This window comes from Etheostoma cragini, chromosome 5 (genome assembly GCF_013103735.1).
Source record: "Etheostoma cragini isolate CJK2018 chromosome 5, CSU_Ecrag_1.0, whole genome shotgun sequence".
Classification (NCBI taxonomy): Eukaryota; Metazoa; Chordata; class Actinopteri; order Perciformes; family Percidae; genus Etheostoma; species Etheostoma cragini.
In genome coordinates, this window is record NC_048411.1 from 27,563,145 (window position 1) to 27,582,289 (window position 19,145).

Genomic DNA, 19,145 nt, shown 5'->3' on the forward strand with positions numbered 1-19,145 from the left:
CCCCTTCCTCTTGCCACAACTTCCTGTCATGCTTAGAGTAGTTGGTGTGCCACTCTCTGCTGGTGCATGTCATTTGGGAATTGATTGACTTGTTGTTATCTGAAGCTGCTTCTCTGCCAATTGTTTTGACCCCCTTTTTCTCCTGTTTTGGGACAGTCAGGGAGATTAGCATTGTGTATTTTGATTTGACACTGTAGCTCAGTTGCGATTTTCTTTTCAGGTTGGGTTTTTGTTTGTTGTTTTGGCCTTGGAGACCCTGATGTTTTTGCAGCTTCTATAATACCCGTTTTTGTTTATCATACATATATATATATATAATTTATGTAATAAAACATACTTGTTACGGTACTTTGACTTGTTAGACTCTCTTTTCTTAGTTTGAGTTGTTGATTTGTGTTACGTCCTAGCTTTCCCTAGACAGAAAACTTAAGGGTCGCAACAAGAAGATTAAATGATCACGATGCTCATAGTGACGCAACAAGGAGGTTTGATCAGCTTGTGTTATGCTCAGCAGGGACATGGACGCAATGTATAAACCTTACTCACATTCACATAAATGTGAAAGACCAGGACCATTAGAGTCCCCATCAAGGCAGAGGTAGCAGCTAACGTCCTACTTAATTGCACTTGAGGTTATGTGCTGTTTTCATTTTTATTTCAGAAATGAAGTACAGCATGAGATAAACACGAGGAAAACCCACTGAAGGGTTATGACGAGGGTTGAAGTCCTGCATTGTTTTTCAGTCTTAAATGTGTCAGCCATGAAACTGGGCAAAAGTCAAGATAAATCCAGCCATGAGAACACCACATTGATCCAATACTGTCAACAGAACTGAGTTCAAAGTGACAGGTCAAAGGAAAATGGGTCAAAAACACGTTCTCTAAACTTTAAAGAAAAAGTACAGCAACGTGAGCTGAACATAGGTTTTGTTCCACTGAGAGATAGATTTAAAGTACTGTTACTGCCTTCCATACAGATTACATAAAGTGTCAGAGCCTATTTCTACTACATTTCGTTAGACGTACTGTACATCACACTGATGCAGTACTATTGTAATACTATTCTATCATGTTTCAGCCAATGAAAAGTTAATCAGATCGGTCAGCAACTGCAGCTGGTAGTTGTGTGTTGTTGTTGACCAGTGGTTCAACTTCCTCAGTGATGTAGACGTGTGTACTCCATGGTGTGTCAGTAGGCTACACTGTGACATCACTGCTGGATCTACTTACAGGCGAAACACTGGACCCTACTACAGAGTACAAAGTGTTTGTGCGTATCACCATTTTAAAGCCCTTTATGTTAATGTGTTAATACATCTCAGTATTGCCTGTTTATCTACCGTACTAATCAACATATTTACAGTATATTTACAGAACTCTTTATATCACAATGTACTGGTTTCCAGTACATTCAGCTAGCTTCGTCCAATAGTCTCTGCAGGTTCTTCTGCACCTGAAAACACAGATGTGTTATTTTTACTGTAGCTTTATTACATGAAATTAAATGCACATACATTCTCTTTTTTTAAAGTTTTTAGTTATTGTTTTTTATACAGAATGAAAATCTGCAGAAGATGGCAAACTTGATTGGGGTAGAGATGTGTTAACTATTCTATGTTCTAGTTTTATTCTAGGAGGGTAAGCATGAATTTCATTGATCTATTTTTACTCAGGAATTCAGTTGTCTATTATGTGAACCCAAAAATACAAATAAAAAAATCATTAAAATCATGATGTATGTGTGAGATCAGCCTCTGCATCTGAAAAAAACATCTGTTATTTCTAAGTCATTTCAAATGTGGACAGTGATAATTTGGCTCTGGAAATGTGTAGATTTTACTGTGTCATTAAGAAACAAAACAAGTGTTGGTCGGTACGGTTAAGTCGTTAATACAGCTGTTAATTATATGTAGTATGCTGCCTTCATGCAGCCTGAGGTTTGACTTTTTTGTGTCTCGCTAAATAAGTACACACAGTACTGTCCAACTATCTGTGGACATGAGTCACGCTGTTTGTATTGCTAACAATGGCTAACCTGGCTAATGCTACCCCACGTTGCTAGGCCTGTTCCTCACCCTTGCCCCATTTCCTTCCATCATAGTCACATTTCCAATTGATTAGGCTGTTGTTTTTCAATGTGTAATATTTGCAATCTGATCCAATTTTGAGTCTAGATCCCTTTTTGCTTTTTGATGATATTACACTTTATTAACACAATTTTAAACATGGCTGTCAGCTGCTGCTGTTTTTTTGTAAGGTGACGAGTGTCAGCATAAATGTTCAATGTGGGTCAGACACACCGGGTAGAGACTGATTGATGAGCGAGGACGGGCTCTTCTTACAGATAAGGTCCATGCTTCTCTATGAACGGATCTCTGACTATAAATGTTTGATTAACGGCAACAGTTGCAAGCTGCAAGCTAGCATTGTTTCTATTTCTGACACAGAGTGTGGTGTCACATGTTGATGAGGGGAAAACATCACTACCACAAGTTTACCCGCTGTCAAATTTGTTATAGTCGAGTTTAAGATGTTTAAAAATAATTATTTTGTGTTCAAGTTAAACAAAGAATACTTTGACTGGATCACCTTAAACCATTGTGCAAGAATTGGATAGTTAGGGCTTCAAACATTCATCAATACTTGACTTATTCCCTCGACGTTTTGATATTTTCATATGAAGAAGAGATAATACACAAAAAAATAATAATGGTAAAAAAAACATCAATGTTTATGGTTATAGAGAATGAATTCAGCTGAATATGTGAAGCATACAATAAGTTCCAAGATATTTTAGTCGCTTTTTGTAAGCCTATTGGTTCAAAACATACTTGCCCCCATGAGGAATACTAAGTTCTCTGTTAATTCTTTTTATTTTTGTTTGTGGATGTAAAAGTAACAATGTTACTTATTGTGTATTGACTGATGTGGGTTATAGAAAAAATAAACTAACGTGATTTTGCATGCAGTTGCTAGTAGCCAAGGAGGACAGGGAGGATCAAAACAACATGATGGACTCTTCAGAAGAGGTCATTATCTTCACTCGAGTTTCTGTATGCAAAAGTCGCCGGACGCCACAATCTTCTGAACAAATCCATACTGAGACAGAGAGAGTTGTGTGGAGTTGATGTCTTAATTAACTTTGTAGCAACTCATTTGGCAATGGCTTCAATGTAACGGACGTCTATTAATGTTAATAAGTTACGCACCAAAGCTTTAACTGTTGACGTTTGGAAAAGTAAATTATCAACATGATATGTTAGAATTTATTGATGTTAACAGGAACAAATTCAGGATTTCTTTTTCCTAAATGTAACCTGGAGGACACAGAAAGACGGACTGACTGACCTTCTCCAGCTTCATCAGGTTGATGGTAAGGAGTTCAGAGAAAAGCTCTGTGTTAACATCACTTCCCCGAAGAAAGTCATTTCTGGGGAAAATAAATATGAATTTCATTAAATGAAAAGATAAAGAGCAAAATCATATAATTATATAATTTACAGTAACCAGGTTATCATTTACAACATTGTGTATGGAATCCCAAAAGTCCCATTTAGACATGCAGTGTAACCACAGCCTCTTTCTCAACAGTATGTACTGTGGCTCACTTCACATGTTTAGACAAGACTATACTTAGAAAATAACAACATACAACATATTTTTTTGTTATTTAGCCTTTCTATTGTTAAGCTGTCTTTAACAAACACCATTTTCTGGATGCCAGCGCAACATCATGATGTATATAGTAATCTTTGTTTAAAAGGTTAAATATTCCTGCTCTTTCTTTGGCTGCTGTTACAATTCCGTGTAAAGTAAAAAACATCGGGTAACTAAAGGGTTTTAACAAGCAGGAACAGCAATTGTATTTTCTCAAACTCGTTTGTCAAATTGTTTGTACAATGTCAGTTTTTCCAAGACTTTTCGGTTGTGAACTCACTCGTGGTGCGTGAACTCGGTGACAGAGCCGAGCGTCGTCAGTCTCTGCTCCAACGAGATGATCTTAAAGGCCAGGTAACAGGAAGACAAAACCAGGACACACACTCTGAGGAAACACACACAATCAATCAATCAATCAATAAAGAAAGGATTGCTGGACAGATGACAAGAAACTTCTGATAAGTGAGAGAAGTGAGTGAACGTAGTGAAAGTAAAAATAGTTTAAAAAAAACAAATGGAGGAGTGTGTTGATTGATGCATTATTAGATTAATGAATAGTTGAATCGGTTAATCAATGTAGGCCGAATTAGTCTTTTTGTTTGTTTAATTGAACACTTTCATGAATGAATGACTGCATAACTACACATGTGGGATGAACAAGTGGACAGATGAATGAAGAGGACGAATCCTTGGATTCTTGGACTCACAGTAACAGGTAGATGAACAGCAGAGTGTTGAGAGAAACTGATTTCAGAGTCCGGCTGTCAATCACCAGCCCTGAGCCTGACGACACAAAAAGTCCATTTTTTCAAATAACATACTTTTTTTAACTGATCAAAGATTGACATAAGCTTTATGGGTCCTGTGTTGATTTTTTTGTTCGGATTGCCATTCGTCACCAATTACGATACATTTGAAGGCATTGTGTACATTTGTTTTTTTCCCCTTATTGATAATCTGTATTGTTTATAGCTTGATGTATGTGTAGTATTTCCAATGTTGTGCTGCAACAACAATTTCCCTCAGGATAAATAGGAGGGAAATTAACATCATTGTCTCAAAATAATAAACCATACACATAAAAATTGCGAGTTATAAAAACATTCAGCATGATGCCTGGACTGTCAGATCTGGACATTTTGGAGGAATGTTAGATTTTAGACTTTATAAAGTCTAGTTTGGGTTCCTTGTCTGAGTTTAGTGTTAAAACTAATGATTTTTATTCCTTCTCAATTAATCAGGTCATCATTTTCTTGATTGTTTGGTCAATAATATGTCAAAATATTAAGAACAGTAAATAGTCCCTCCCAGTTTCTCAAAGTCCAAGGGGATGTCTTTAAATGTATTTTTTTTCAAAACCCAAAGATATTCAGTTGAATAAGAAATAAAACAAAAGAGCAAGACATCTCGCTATTAGGGGGGCTGAAAACAGCATTTTCTGATGACTATTAACAGATTATCAAAATAGTTTGGGATTATTTTTCTGTCTGTTGACTATATTAATAAATGGAATAATTGTTGCAGCTCTGATTTATGTTAAGTTAGAGGATTACAGCCATATTGTAAGGTCCCTGCAGGTACTGCTGACAGCATTCATACCAGCTTGAGGCCTGTTGTGCTGCTTTTTTTCGGAGCTCTGCTGGTTCTGCTGCTGGTTCTGCGGGGGGGTCTTCACTTTGTGCTCAGGGTCTGGATGATCGGTTGAGGCTCCACTGTCTTTGTGCTTTAACACATCCAGGAACTGAGGAACGGGGAACTCTGCAGCGTTGGAGAGACAGGCAGCAGTGTGAATGGGGAAACTGTGTCCCGCAACATGACTCTGTGTTTTGGTTTTGCTGGTCCATTAACTCCACAGCGTAATAAGACCCCATGGCCACATTTTTTTTTTTTCCTCCCCATTGTTAAACAGTGGATGGTGTCCAGGTTTCACATTACATTCCTCTACGCTTCATGTCATCACTTGAGCTTTTCTCAGGTGTAATGAATGATCCTCAATGCCTGCGGCAGCGATGAATGCAATAACAAGCAGGGGGGAAAAGTAAATAGTTTTCCTGGGAATCAGACAAATCTGCGAGCTCATGTTTTATTTGCTATGGCAGATAGACAGAAGGTAGGAAAGTCAGCTTTATTTGTATAACACATTTCAACATCATACCCCTACCCCTTACCCCTAGCCCTTGGCCCGTGAAAGCAAGGGGTAAGGGCTAGGGGTGAAAACATACCTCTATTAAATGGGACACCACTCGGTTACATCACCTTACAGTATTAACCTATCCGCCTTTTCTCTAGCTCAGTGTTAGAGGAAGCACTTCATCTTGATCACTGAGTGAGACCTTTTGCCCAGGTTGGCCCAAAAGACATTCATACCTTTTGATTAGTTGGAGCAGACGGTGTTGAGCCTATGCAAATTTACTCAGAAAGACTTGGGAGTTGAATATCTCCTCAGCTTTTGTTGTTCTGTTGCTTTCTGTAACCGTGTATAAAACTCTGGTAAGATCCAGCTTCGTGTGAACTTCAGTCTCCACTGGGCAGTAATTAAAACTCATGTGAGCCAGCTACTGTATTGGACCTGAGAAATCTTTTCCTTTACAATGAAATTAGGAGCACTACTCCTACTGCAATAAAAAGACATTGGTCCGCTGCTTAGCGCTACGTCACATTTCATTGTTCTGATCAGTTGTAGATCCATCCTACTCTGTCCAAAAGCATCTTGGCCTACAGCCACTGATAACGCTCCCTTTGATCACACTAACTCGCATTTGTGTCAACAAGGTGTGTTTCTCTTGTGTGCACAGTCAGTGGAGGGAGGGTACAGGAAGATGGAATGAAGGAACACATTGATCAATGAAGGAATGAAAGACAGGGAAATGAAAGAAAGCAGCATCTGAAGCAGCAGGTGTCTGGGCCCGTTTCTGCGGCTGTTAGTTAATTTAATCACAGCGAGAGATGAATTTCACGTTGTAAATGTGACTGCTACGCTGCTGCTGATTGGTTGGTCGGTTAGGGATACCTGCTATCTTGTCGTAGTCGGGGGTGGGGGAGTCCGAGCTGCTGCTCTCCTCCATCTCCTGCCTCCTCTTACTCACTGCTACGTCCATATCACAGAAATCTCCTGGAAAACTCTGCAGAAATCCACAGATACACAAACCTGGTGGGTGAGTCACTTATTGAGCACCAGAAATCCTATTTTCAGTCCTCTTACAGATTTGTTAGCAGGAGAGATTAATAGATGGGTGATGTCTAAAAAAAAAAGGCTGAGAAATACAATATAAAGGCTGGTCAGAGACAAATACACTGACAAGACAATTTGCATTGGACACAGTTTTGTTAGTTGTATCCAACAAATACAACTACAGTACATGGAGTATGAATAGTTTGTAGTTCTTGCATTTCTCCTCTCTTCCCCATCTGCAAGCTCACAGAGGGTGTGTTTCTGAAATGCAGTTTTAGGTCCATATTTAAACATACATTCCTCTAAAAATCAAGTATTTTGTTAGCATTTTACAACTACAGTTCCCATGAGTTTTCACCTCCTATAAGCTGAGTGGACTGCTTGAGAAAAACATTCTTCTCAGCTTCATTGAAAACAAACCACTCTCTCCGTTTTAATGTTGTCACCTTTGTCTCAGCAATTACGTGAGTGTGTCCACAACTTCCTATATATAAGTACTACAAAGTACTATTACATCCATCATGTTGGAGCTGGTGCTGCACACTTTTGTGTTTGTGTCGGACTTACCAGAGAGAGGTGAGGCGACTGGGGTGACCTCTGACCCCGGAAGCTGTTCTTTGCTGAGGAGGGGACGGGGCTGCTGCACGGACTCTTTTCCTGGACACATATGCAATCAGATGAAGTGTTCTGTTAGACAATAGAATACGTTTTCATAAAAAAAAAAAAAGAAGCTTGTTGATATTACAAACATACTAAGTTGTTGTGACATTCAGAACCATGAACAGTAAATTTTACATTGCTCATGTCGGCAATCTTTAGTTTTTTTAACCCTCATGTTGTCCTCGGGTCAAACTGACCCGTTTTCCTATGCATTTATATAACCTCCTTTTAATTACCCAAAATAACATGATTGATTCCACACAACGCTCTTTGGCAAGTACAAATCTCTACTTTCATTCATTTTGAGGTGGCTTATTAAATTTTATAGCAAATGGAAGTGCTTTTGAAATATCATTGAGTAAAAGTTGACATACTTTCCTTCAATTGAAGTCTAAATAATTCCTAATTTGTGCTTTTCTAACGCAAAAATCATAGTTAAAATTTTCTACAAAATAGATTTATTGACCATAAATTCAAAAAATAAATGTAAAAGTTGTTGTGTAGTGTTGCATAGTGTTAAAAGTTGTTGTGACAAACATTGACACACATTCAATTGTTGAAAAAAGGGACAAAAACAACAAAAGTTAAAAACATTACTAAAAAGTGCCAACAAAGGTGTTGATTGTCAATTTTGACGGGAAGACAACACAAGGGTTAAGAAGATGAGTAACTAGTAGAAGTGTTGGCGTAACAGAGAGGAATGTAAAATAGCTTTTTAAAGATGGTTATGACAACCTTAAACTTATTGAGGTAAATGAAATGTCCGGATTTTAGGGGGTTAAAACCTTCGGTTACACTTTACTTGAAGGCATCTACGTAAGAGTGACATGACACTGACATGCACATGTCAAAAACATTATAAACATTATAAAGTCATTAAAGTTTATGAGATGATGCTTCTTTTTGTAAGTTTTATTCGGTGTTGTCATGACAAGTTATGGTTAGGGATTAAGGTTCATGTGTGACTGTGTCATGACAGCATCAGGTGTTCATGACACTGTCATGTCACTCTAATGTAGATAACTTCAAAGAAAGTGTTACCAAACCTTCTAGTCAAGTTAAGTCAAGTGCACGGCTGCTGTCTTCTCGCAACATCACGAGATTATGCAAGAATAACTGGAGGACTTAACACATGAAAATCCCTCTTGTCAGGCATCAGGTAAATGTGTTTGTGTCTGAACATCCAGCCTACCAAACCAATTAGCGTCTGGCGAGGAGCTACTGGCAGCTACAGCCATGATTGAGCTGTGTGACTGCTTATCTAAAACAATTATAGACGCAATAGACAGATGGTTCATCCAGTACCCAGCCCATTCACAAATAGTTTCCAATGACGGCTCCTCAGGTTATCTGTTTTGTCTAGTCAGCATCCTCAGTGTTCCACTTTCACAGATTGTTGTGTTGCTGATGGATATTCCATTGGATTTCACACATTAAGGCCGGCTTTCTTTGTGTTGGCATTTAAACTGGTACATTTATGAGGACTGTGGTTAACTGCTCTTCTTCTTTTCTGTTGCCACTACTTTTGAACGTATACGTTCCACCAAAACAAGTTGCTTCCTGAGACTATTTTGCAGCGGCAATTGTGATTGGTTTAAAGAAATGCAAATTTCACCTGTCCTGGAAGGCTATGGGGACTAGCCAGACCCCCCTCAACAGCGCCGTGCTGGATGAAGGTCTGGCAAAGCGAGACTAGTTTTGCCCAATATCACATCAAATTTCTATGGTTTCTGACCCTTGTCAGGTTTATTATTTTTATTCTTTCTATTGAATGTATTTTATTGTTATTGTGTTATACTTCATTATTATATTCTCTGTAAACAGTTGTAAAGACCTTCATACAATACACCCATTGAGGCTAATGCAATTGCTATTTTGTTTGTGTAATGACAATAAATTCTTGAATTCTTCAAAAAAAGACTTAAAAAAACTATAAAAGGCTTGTGTGATTTTGATTCCATCATCATGTTTCTCTGAGTTTAAATGTTTGTGTTTGACAACACAAAAAAGGTTAAAAAGAAAACAGAATTGCAATTAAAAAGTAATTTAAAAAAACATGAAAACAGTGTCTTTAATTGCTTTGCATAGGTTTATACCTGACAAGAACTGTCTAACAGAAAAGGATATGACTGCATGTGGGCAGTCTGTACCTCCAGATGAAGACAGATGGACATCAAGAACTTGTAGGTGTTGTCTCTGGACATGAAGGACACAAAAACATACTGCAACAGAAAACACAGACGTTTTACGTTAAAAACAGACACAAACACTGTGATAATTAGATAAGTCCTGCTGATTTGTTGTGTTGGACAACATACTGATAGATGTGAAAGGAGGAATTCATGTGTGAGCCATAAAATGATGCTGAGGTGAGACTAAGACTTGTCCTTCTCACCCTGTCGTTAGCGGTGGCGATCACCAGAGCGTTTGGCAGCAGGATGGCAGTTTTGGTTTTCTTGATGTGCGTGACGGACATCACTGGGATGGCGATCTGAGACGGCCAAACAACAGGGTAATCAGTCAGAGCAGCAGGGAGTACTATTAACACTCCGTTGCTACAGAAGCACTCATTGTGTGGGAAGTAGGCTCACTGTCATAGACACTTTGAATCCTCATTAGTCAAAGATATGGAATCCGATGAGAGGATTTAGTTTCACAGTATGAACATAGACTGAAAGCAGGGAGATAATATTTCCTAAAACATCTCTTTCAAACATAACAGTTGCTATAAATTGTGTAAACTATGCTGCAATGCTGGCCAGGACTATCTTTTAGGCATTTATATAGGGAAAGTGGAAATGTTGAAGAAAAAGCCATCAGAACAAAAGGATAGCACTCTGACAAAGTGATGAAATGTGAAAAGTATCAGCCCTTAAAAGCAGAGGAGCTGTCTATTCATCAGTGGTGCTGAAATGACTGCTGACTTTCACGAAAGGCATGTTTTGGTGAACTCACCTTAGGAGTGCAGTGGATTTATGGAAGCCTGTTTCTGCCAATGTGATTAAAAAAGGTCTTGTAAGTCATTACAATGAGAAACCTTCTCAAATTAATGACTTAATGAGGTGGTTCTCTTTTTTTATCCTCCTTCATTTTGAATGAGTCGAGCACTTACTACGCTACGTAAAAAAAGCGTAGCTGCCTGTGGCAAAAAGTTGAGACAGATATAACTGTTGGAGAAACACATCCCAATGTCACTCTGCGGTGATCAATTATGTAACCACCAATCAGACTTGTCAGCTCGTTTTGAGGCGGTGTGAGAGTCCCGTACAGGAAACAGGAAAAAGGAAACAGGAAACATCACCGCCGCTATTGCTGCCACAAGAAAGTTTTAAAACACTATGAGAAAAAAAAGAAGCAAAACTCAAGCACTTAACTGCCCAGGAGTTTGTGTAACAGCTGACTATTACTTGCACAAGGCACTGACCTTAAGTATGGAACACCGCATTTTCGACATAAAGAAGACAAGACTTTACAGAAACAGTAATCTCAGTTCACTGCACCTTTGTGTCTTTGCCAAACACCTTGGAGTGGAAACAGATCCAGTGGTCAGAGACAAACATCCGTCCCTGGTAGAGGATGTCTTTCTGCAGAGCACAGGTGTAACCTGACAAACAGGTGAATAACATCAGGTTACTGAAGGCAACACTTTGGCTTCACTTTGTTGGGATCTGAAAGAAGACACATTTGTATATAAAATTTTTTTTTTCACATATCACATACCCTTCACCATACCTAGAGATTGGCATGGTTTTATTTCAGTTAGACTAATAGCTGGTTTGATTTGCAATGAGAGATGATTTTATGGAAAGTATCCCATGCCAATCACTATGTATGGTGAATGGTATGTGATGATGGGGGGGCTGTTTTAATTTCAAAGGCCAAGGGAACTTTGTCAGGATGCATAGTATTCTGGATCCATAAAATAACTAGTCTTTAATAATGAAAATCTGCCTGCCTCTATGGGAATGCAAGGGGTATGCCTACTTCTGCCCCCTGCATTTTAAGGAAGAACACATTTTTATTTACAATACATTAGTCATTCACAAAGAAAATTGGTGTCCTTAAAGGTTGGATTTTACTTCATTTTTTAATTAAGGCATTAAGATAAATTTCCAAAAGACGATTTTTTTTATTCCTCTTTTTAGTCAACTTAAGCATGGGTATGTAAACTTATGAACAAAACTGTATGTTAGTATTGTTTTAAGATAGTTCCACCTGTCCTTTAAATCATCACCTTGTGTTGAAAAAAAAATGCAACTCAAATGTTCAGCCATGAGCTGTTACGCCTCCCCCCCCCATCCAGTATTTAAGGTGGAGCGGAAAGTTGTGATCATCAAAGACTTACTCTGTCTCAGCTGTTCCTCTTTGCTAATCTCCTTAAATATTTTATGGTACTGGCAGTTGCTCTTTGAAAGCTGAAACACAACACACGCGTGCACTCACACACACACACACACACACACACACACACACACACAGTCCATAATGTACAGTGAAGCATTCAAATTGCTAAACTGCAGAAAAATTCAAAATGCACTGTTTATTTGACTAATTCTGTCTATTTGTGTCTGTAGATTTATTCTAAGGGTTTACATAGGCTACATGACACAAGGTACGGTATGCAAAGGACTTGATTAAATGTTGTGTCTGCAAATTGTGCTTTCAAATAAAGTTTTACGGAACTAAAGTTTTTGTTTTCATACTCTGAGCCAGAAATCTCCACTTTGGTAGCACTTACACACTAATCATAAAAATCTTTCCAGTTAAACTCCTATCTACTGTGTATTCTGAAGGTTTCTACAGAGACTTTGTTTGCACCCGTTTCGTAATTTATGCCACATTTTGTTCCTAAAAACATGGAGAAAATTCACATGTTTTGTGGCTGTTGATGGAGTTTTCTGATTTATACAGTGATAAAAAGAAATATCAAATTTGTTTTACAACCTTTGACTCTAATATGTCAACAAAACAAAATAGGAATTTTCAACCTATATTTGTCCAATTTCTGTTCTGGATATTTATGCAAATTAGAACATATTTCAGTAGACGGTGCTTCATTTTCATATTTCAACATCAAATTTCAAAAGAATTTTGACACAAAAACGTATTGTCTTCAGGGAAGTAATCAACTGGAGGATTCATGTAGATTTGCTCCATTCCTAACCTTGTTTTTAGTGTTTTCTAGTATTTATTCATTCTCAGATATGATTATTATTGAGTATTTATTGTTGTATGTTGTCTCTGAATGTGCCTGACCACATGTGAAGTTCCTCACAGGAAAAATAAAGCTTTGAGACACAGTATTAGTTAAAAATGTTACCCTGTTCAATGCAATATAGGAGTTGCTCACAAGTTGCGTTAATGTCAACGTAAGTAAAAGGTCAAATGATATCTGATATATATATCACTGTCTGAAATTTGTCCCCATGCTGTAATGTTTTTAGGTGTTATGAAACATGTATTAGTGTTGACTTAATGAACCCTCACCCACCTGGCTGTAGTGAGACTTCTTCCTCTCTATCTTGGAGTCTAATTCTGGCTGGACCTGAGTCAGCAGAGAGTGGTCGAAGGTCTTTGATCTGCATCCACACGCACACACACACACACGCACACACATACACACACACACACACACACACACACATACACACACACACACACACACTCACTCACACAGAGGAATTATATCACATGATATCATAGCTTATAAGTGTGTCTGCTGCTCTTTGACCCTTCATGTGCTAATATGTATATTTAGATCACAATCTTTATTTAGGGTCACCATTACATATAATAAATTAAATCAACAACAGACTTTACACTGAATTGAAACTAAGAACAGTAAGATTGTGGTTTACCTGACTAAAGCTGGTTTTCTCCTGCCTGACAGCTCCTGTTGCTCAAGATCATTGGTCTTCTGCTCGTTGACCATCCTCTCAAACCTCTGACGCTCCTCCATGTTGTCTACATCGAAACTGCAGACAGCAAGAAAACAACATTCAGACAAGACGACAACAAACATCCGAGATATTTGGTTTAGCTCCAGCTCCAGCAGGAGCAGCTACACAAAGAGAAAGACAGTTATGGTGGAATAAATGAACACTTCAGTCTAGGTTTAAATCCACTCAAGGACATATCTGACTAAATAATAATCACAGAAACTCAACTGTATCTTTTAAAGTCAATGCTATTTCACACCACCATCGATATGTTTTGTTTTTGATATTTAAGAGATCTAGTGCAACCTAGACTGTGTATAACCTACTTTACTGGGTCTGGAGAAACTGTATCAAGACATATGGTAACACCAATCATCAATCAGGTTCCTGATTAGAGTGAGCCTGATACTAACATGGATGTTTGAGAAAAATCTAACAATTCGTTTTCATCCATTTATTTATTTGTACTGTATGTGCAAAGCACATTAGCATTTCTGTGGCAGCATTTCTGTAAATGTAATTATTGGGAACAAATTATGCATTTTCAAGACAGCGCAGAAGATGTTTTTGCTAGATAATATTATGTTTTAGCAGTTACTCCTAAAATATGTTAAAGCTTGAATCCCCTGAACAGCTTGGGACTTCTAAACTACTTTTAGTAACACTTTGGTTGAAGGTAACTGCATAAGAGTGACATGATACTGTCACAAACACATGACACTGTCATGACACAGTCATGACACATGAACCGCAACCCTAACCACAACTTACCATGACAAAACGGAATGACACTTACTAAATGAAGTGTTCTGTCTTAAATGTGTATGACTTGTTTATGATGTTTATACATGTTCATGACAGTGTCATGTCACTCTTGTGTACAGTAGATACCTTCAAGTAAAGTGTAACCCTAGTTTTTCTGAAACCAGTTTAAAGGTAATGTTATTTCCATTTGCCATATGTCTCTATTTCTTGTACCTTAACCAATGTGTAGACTGTTGGAATAAATGTCATAGTTTTTAGGGTTAGGGTAGTTAGTTATTAGGGTCTTTGTTTAGTCTCAGGAGTTTTGTAGGTTATAAATGTTACTGTTTAACACTCAATCTTCTTTTTCCATTAGGTTTCATAACTGTACTTGTATTTTAACTGTTCTGTATATAAACTGAACTGAAGCAGAGCAACAGGAAGCAGCAAGACATCAGTACAGTAACACAGCAACAATATCTACTTTTAAGTACATCCAAACAATACGAAGCAACAAAACACAGCCAATTAACCCTCCTGTTATCCTCGAGTCAAATGTGACCCCTTTAAAAAATGTCTTTATCTGAAATTTGGGTTTCTTTTTAATCAAATTACCACAAAGAAATTGAACGGATTCCATACAACGCTCTTTGCAAATACAGTTGATTGCTTTCATCCTTGACTAAACTCATCTGTTCCTTCCTCTGATCTTAACTTTTAGAAATAATTCACAATTTCAGTTTTTTTACTCACTATGAGTATGACTATGAGGGTAATTGAAGGTTAAAATAGTGGTAGTAAGGTGGTGTTAGTGAAAGAAAAAAAAACACAAAGGACAACACAAAGGTTAAGAATCAATGCAAAATTATTATGATGATAAATTGTCAAAATGCAGTTACAAGTTATTAAAATGGGGATAACATGCACCTGAACACACAAGCCATCCAGAACAGAGTTGTGAGTCCCAGCTTTAGACAATCATGCAAACATTTCTGATAATAGTTCTTTAAATTTGATTTTTGAAAAAGATCTTGTGACAGAATAAACCTGACATTGCTCTCTTGTGGACAAACTCTGTAATGGAGGAGACTCTGTTGCTAAATGACCTTAAACATGTCTTTGACATTTCTCTAACTTATTTCTAAGAGAGAGAGACTATTACTGCTTCGACAACTACTACTTGAACTCACTGAACAACTGATGCCAGCATGCAAAAGTACTAGGCTACAACAACAACAACAACAACAACAAGTATTATTATTACCAACATATTGCTTTATATCTTCCCTTTGATTGTTTGCATTCACAAACTCACAGATTTCTGCTATCATGCTTTGCAGTTCCTCGGTTACGCCTCCTGGCATCGTCCTGCTGGTTCACACACTGTTCTGTCATCCCACTCAACACCTTTTAAACTTTTACACAGACCGAACACCTGTCTGTCTGTCTGTCTGTCTGTCTGTCTGTCTGTCCTAAACACAGAGAGGTGAACTGACCCTGCAGTCTTAGACACTCCTCACCTGCCTGTGGGAGTGTCTGCCGGCCCTCCTGGTCTCACATGTCACAGCCAATCAGACGGCAGCAGGGGGTGGTGTGTTAGTGTGTGTGTGTGTGTGTGTGTGTGTGTGTGTGTGTGTGTGTGTGTGTGTGTGTGAGAGAAAGAACATTTAAACCTTTGATCTGTGACATTTTAGAATAAAGTTACATTTTTTGCTCTCTTCTACATAACTGTGCACGTTAAAAGCTTGTTTAAATTTTCTTTTTTAGTCACATAAAATGTTCACAATATAACAATATAAGATATTTGGTGTCAGTGGGACCATGGTACGCTGGTTTCCCAGGCAACTCTTTCTGGCTCAGTTTACATAGGAACAAAACTTTCTTCTCTTTCTACCTGCACAAACGGGGTGACATCTGATCTGTTCTCTTTGTTGCCATAAACATTTTATCATTCATTAATTTTTACTGTTTAGATTGATGTAATGCAGGACAAGAGGTCAGGTTGATAAGAGACACAACGTATCACTTTACACTGACTGCAGTCCAGTGACCCAACGCTTTCTTCATGCTGAAGAATACAATCTGCATGAAGTTTGTGTTGCAGGGAGAATCTGGTGATTTGGTTTTGCCTTGGCAACATCAGATGTTACATTACAACGTCAAGAACCAATTCTTTATTATGAGTCATTTCGGGTTCATACTGTTACACTGTACATTGATTTTCTTTTATCTCAAGAAGAGAAGAAGACATGGAATGAGGAAACATGACTCCGCCTAAATTCCTACTTCTGTATGTGGGAAAAAAACTAAAGGCCTAAAAGTAAATACAAGGTTGTACGTGTGTGTGTGTGTGTGTGTGTGTGTGTGTGTGTGTGTGTGTTTGTGTGTGTGTGTTTGTGTGTGTGTGTGATATCAACTAAGGGTTGCTGGGCCACAATGACAGTAAACAAACATGCTATGACGTTTCTGTCAGTGTTCTCGTGCTCAGTCTGTTCATTTAGGATATACAGAAAACATTTATGACAATCACACACACACACACACACACACACACACAATAACACACACACACACACACACACACTTGTATACACACACACACACACACACACACACACACAGACCAGCACACACTTTTACACTCTCTGCACTCTCTGGTCTCTTGCTGAGATAAGTCTAACCTTAAAGGAATAGTTCAACATTTTAGAAAATAATTTTGTTCCTGAGAATTAAATGGAAAAATCTATGTTTTTCTGTCAGTTCTATCAGTACAGAACTGGAGTCAGAGAGTGGTTAGCTATAGCTGAGCATAAACACTGGAGGCACTGGGAAACTGTGCTGCATCATTTCTTGTAAAACGACAGTCACTGTGTGCAACTTTTAAAAACTATTGGTCGAACCTGAATCTAAATTTAACCTTCACTTCTAGACCAAGCCTGAACCCTCAAACAGGAGGGACCAGTACAAGTCGATGTGTGTTGCTGACCCGTTTCCTTTATCAGATATTTGTTGTGTCGCTGGGTCAATTTCTCTACAAACTTGCAATCACACACACACACACACACAAACGGTGTTGAGTTGTTTGTCAAATCTATTTGTTCCCCTGATACCGTATCTGATGTCTCTATTGGAGAATTACAGCCACTAGAGCCAGTCCCACAATGAGCTTTCCTTAAGACGTGCTGTCTCTGAGTATGTAGCTTTTGAGGAGGAGAGGGGGGGGGGGGGGGGGGGGGGGGGGGGGGGGGGGGCAAGGTGGAGGCTGGGAGTGTGGCCTTGACCAACTCTCATTTTGCTAATTTGAAAGCCATGATGTCTTTCTCTCATGGGTGGGACAAATTATCTGGGCGGGCAAAGCAGAGAAGAGGGGAGGTTACCTTGTCCATTATGACCTCATAAGGAGCAAGATTCCAAATCAGCCCATCTGAGCTTTCATTTTCTCAAAGGCAGAGCAGGACACCCAGGGCTCGGTTTACACCTATCGCCATTTCTAGACACTGGGGGAACTAGGCAGGCTGGGGGAACTCACATTAATGTTAAAAAACCTCATAAAGTGAGACCTTAAAACATCCAAAATGTAGACTTTGAAGTTTTTGAGTTGTTTTTTGGGAAAAGGCATTGCCAAAAATATCGCTATTCTTTAACTAATTACATCAGAAACAGTTAAATTGGCATTGTAAAATGTATTTATTAGAAGAATTGAGATATCTCATCAAAACAACCCAACACTAGTGTGATATCCTCCATATGCATCCATCAACAATACACAATTTAGGAAAATAAAATTAAACGGATGTATCTCATTTTGCAAGTAAACCCTTTGTGTTTTCTTACCGGTGGTTTGCAGTTGCATTGGCCAGAGCGTAGAAAGGTTTGGCCATCGTGTCCCTCCTTTTCAATCGAAATAAGTCGTCTGTGCTGAAGTCCTCCATTGCAGCATCAGAATCCCTGGCTAATAGTACAGCACAGCTTTTCTGATTAGTCAGCAGTCCATGTTACATTGTTTAGGACTATTCTGTGTCTGTTCTCCACATCTTTTTTCTCCTCAAATATATACTGGAGGGGCCTTTCTGGACCACTGCAAAATCAACATCAATCAAATCAACTGACCATGGCTGTCTGGACATTGACTTTGTTTGTTTGGTTTCACAATAGTGATATATTGTTCTGTAGACATTTCAATGAACCCTCTTGCTCCTCTTCCTGCTCTAAATCTCTTATCAGGGACTCTGGTCAATGACTGTGCTTTGTGCTTTCACTGCAAAACATTTGGTTACATGACAAAGTCATTTTAAAAGGAGCCCTCTAAACTTTTAGGAGGGATGCCATAGGAAGCAATCCAATCACTATTGTTATTGTGTATTCTGAAAGCTGTGGCACGCTTGGAGAACAAAGTAAAACAAAGCAGAGTTCAGGTCACAATGTTCTTAAAGTCCAATGTGTACGAATTTCTCTCATCTAGCGTTGAGATGCTGTGTCGCAATCAACTCTCTCGCGCCACGCAGTTCAAAGTACGTATTGCATCTACGGTAGCCTTCATGCTTCAAAAAATGGATTTCTTCGCTCTTTATACTTTTTGGTTGCATGGTCGCACTTCAACATTTTCCATTCAATTAATTCACATAAAACTTTGACATTTTCCAAAAAGACAAATGTTTTGCATAATTTGGGAGCCCCCCAGCACTACCTCTGAGGTCCCCCTTGGGGTCCCAAACCCCCTGTTGAAGAACTTAAAGGTCCAGTGCAACGTGTTTAGTTCTTCATTATCAAAACCTGTGTTCACAAACGTCCTTTTTCATGAATATTTACCACCACCATGACTTCCAAGTATTCCTTTTGGCTGGAAATGTTACCTTTCCATTTGCATGAACTGGGATTTTATCTCGTGTACCGACAGTAACAGTAGTAGTAGTTCATGTCATAGCAGGGCGCTGCAGGGTGTTACAGTATCACCGACAAGTCGGTTGGGGCAA

The 19,145-nt window shown here is 38.5% G+C and overlaps 1 protein-coding gene and 1 long non-coding RNA gene across 6 annotated transcripts in view; both read right to left on the minus strand.

Annotated features, from left to right (window-relative positions):
• Positions 1-481, minus strand: part of LOC117944431 — a 1,162-nt gene extending 681 nt beyond the window's left edge. The window contains exon 1 of the long non-coding RNA XR_004656572.1: positions 441-481. This is a non-coding gene — a long non-coding RNA (uncharacterized LOC117944431). The remainder of the gene's footprint in view (positions 1-440) is intronic.
• A 10-nt stretch (positions 482-491) lies between these two features.
• On the minus strand, positions 492-18,268 carry LOC117944412 (GRAM domain-containing protein 2B). Of its 5 annotated transcripts, none has more exons than XM_034871205.1 (14): positions 18,007-18,268; positions 13,348-13,464; positions 12,981-13,068; positions 11,835-11,904; positions 10,990-11,093; positions 9,885-9,980; positions 9,640-9,711; positions 7,397-7,486; positions 6,668-6,779; positions 5,257-5,415; positions 4,365-4,440; positions 3,938-4,042; positions 3,349-3,430; positions 492-1,453 (listed from the first exon to the last, which is right to left on the minus strand). In XM_034871205.1, the coding sequence occupies exons 1-14, from the start codon at positions 18,102-18,104 to the stop codon at positions 1,412-1,414; spliced, it is 1,311 nt and encodes a 436-aa protein (XP_034727096.1). In that variant the 5' UTR covers positions 18,105-18,268; the 3' UTR covers positions 492-1,411. The 5 variants fall into 5 exon arrangements, with proteins under 5 accessions (XP_034727096.1, XP_034727094.1, XP_034727097.1 ...); XM_034871203.1 differs by having other exon boundaries at positions 9,586-9,711; XM_034871206.1 differs by lacking the exon at positions 18,007-18,268 and adding an exon at positions 15,488-15,702.
• Positions 18,269-19,145: the final 877 nt, after the last annotated feature.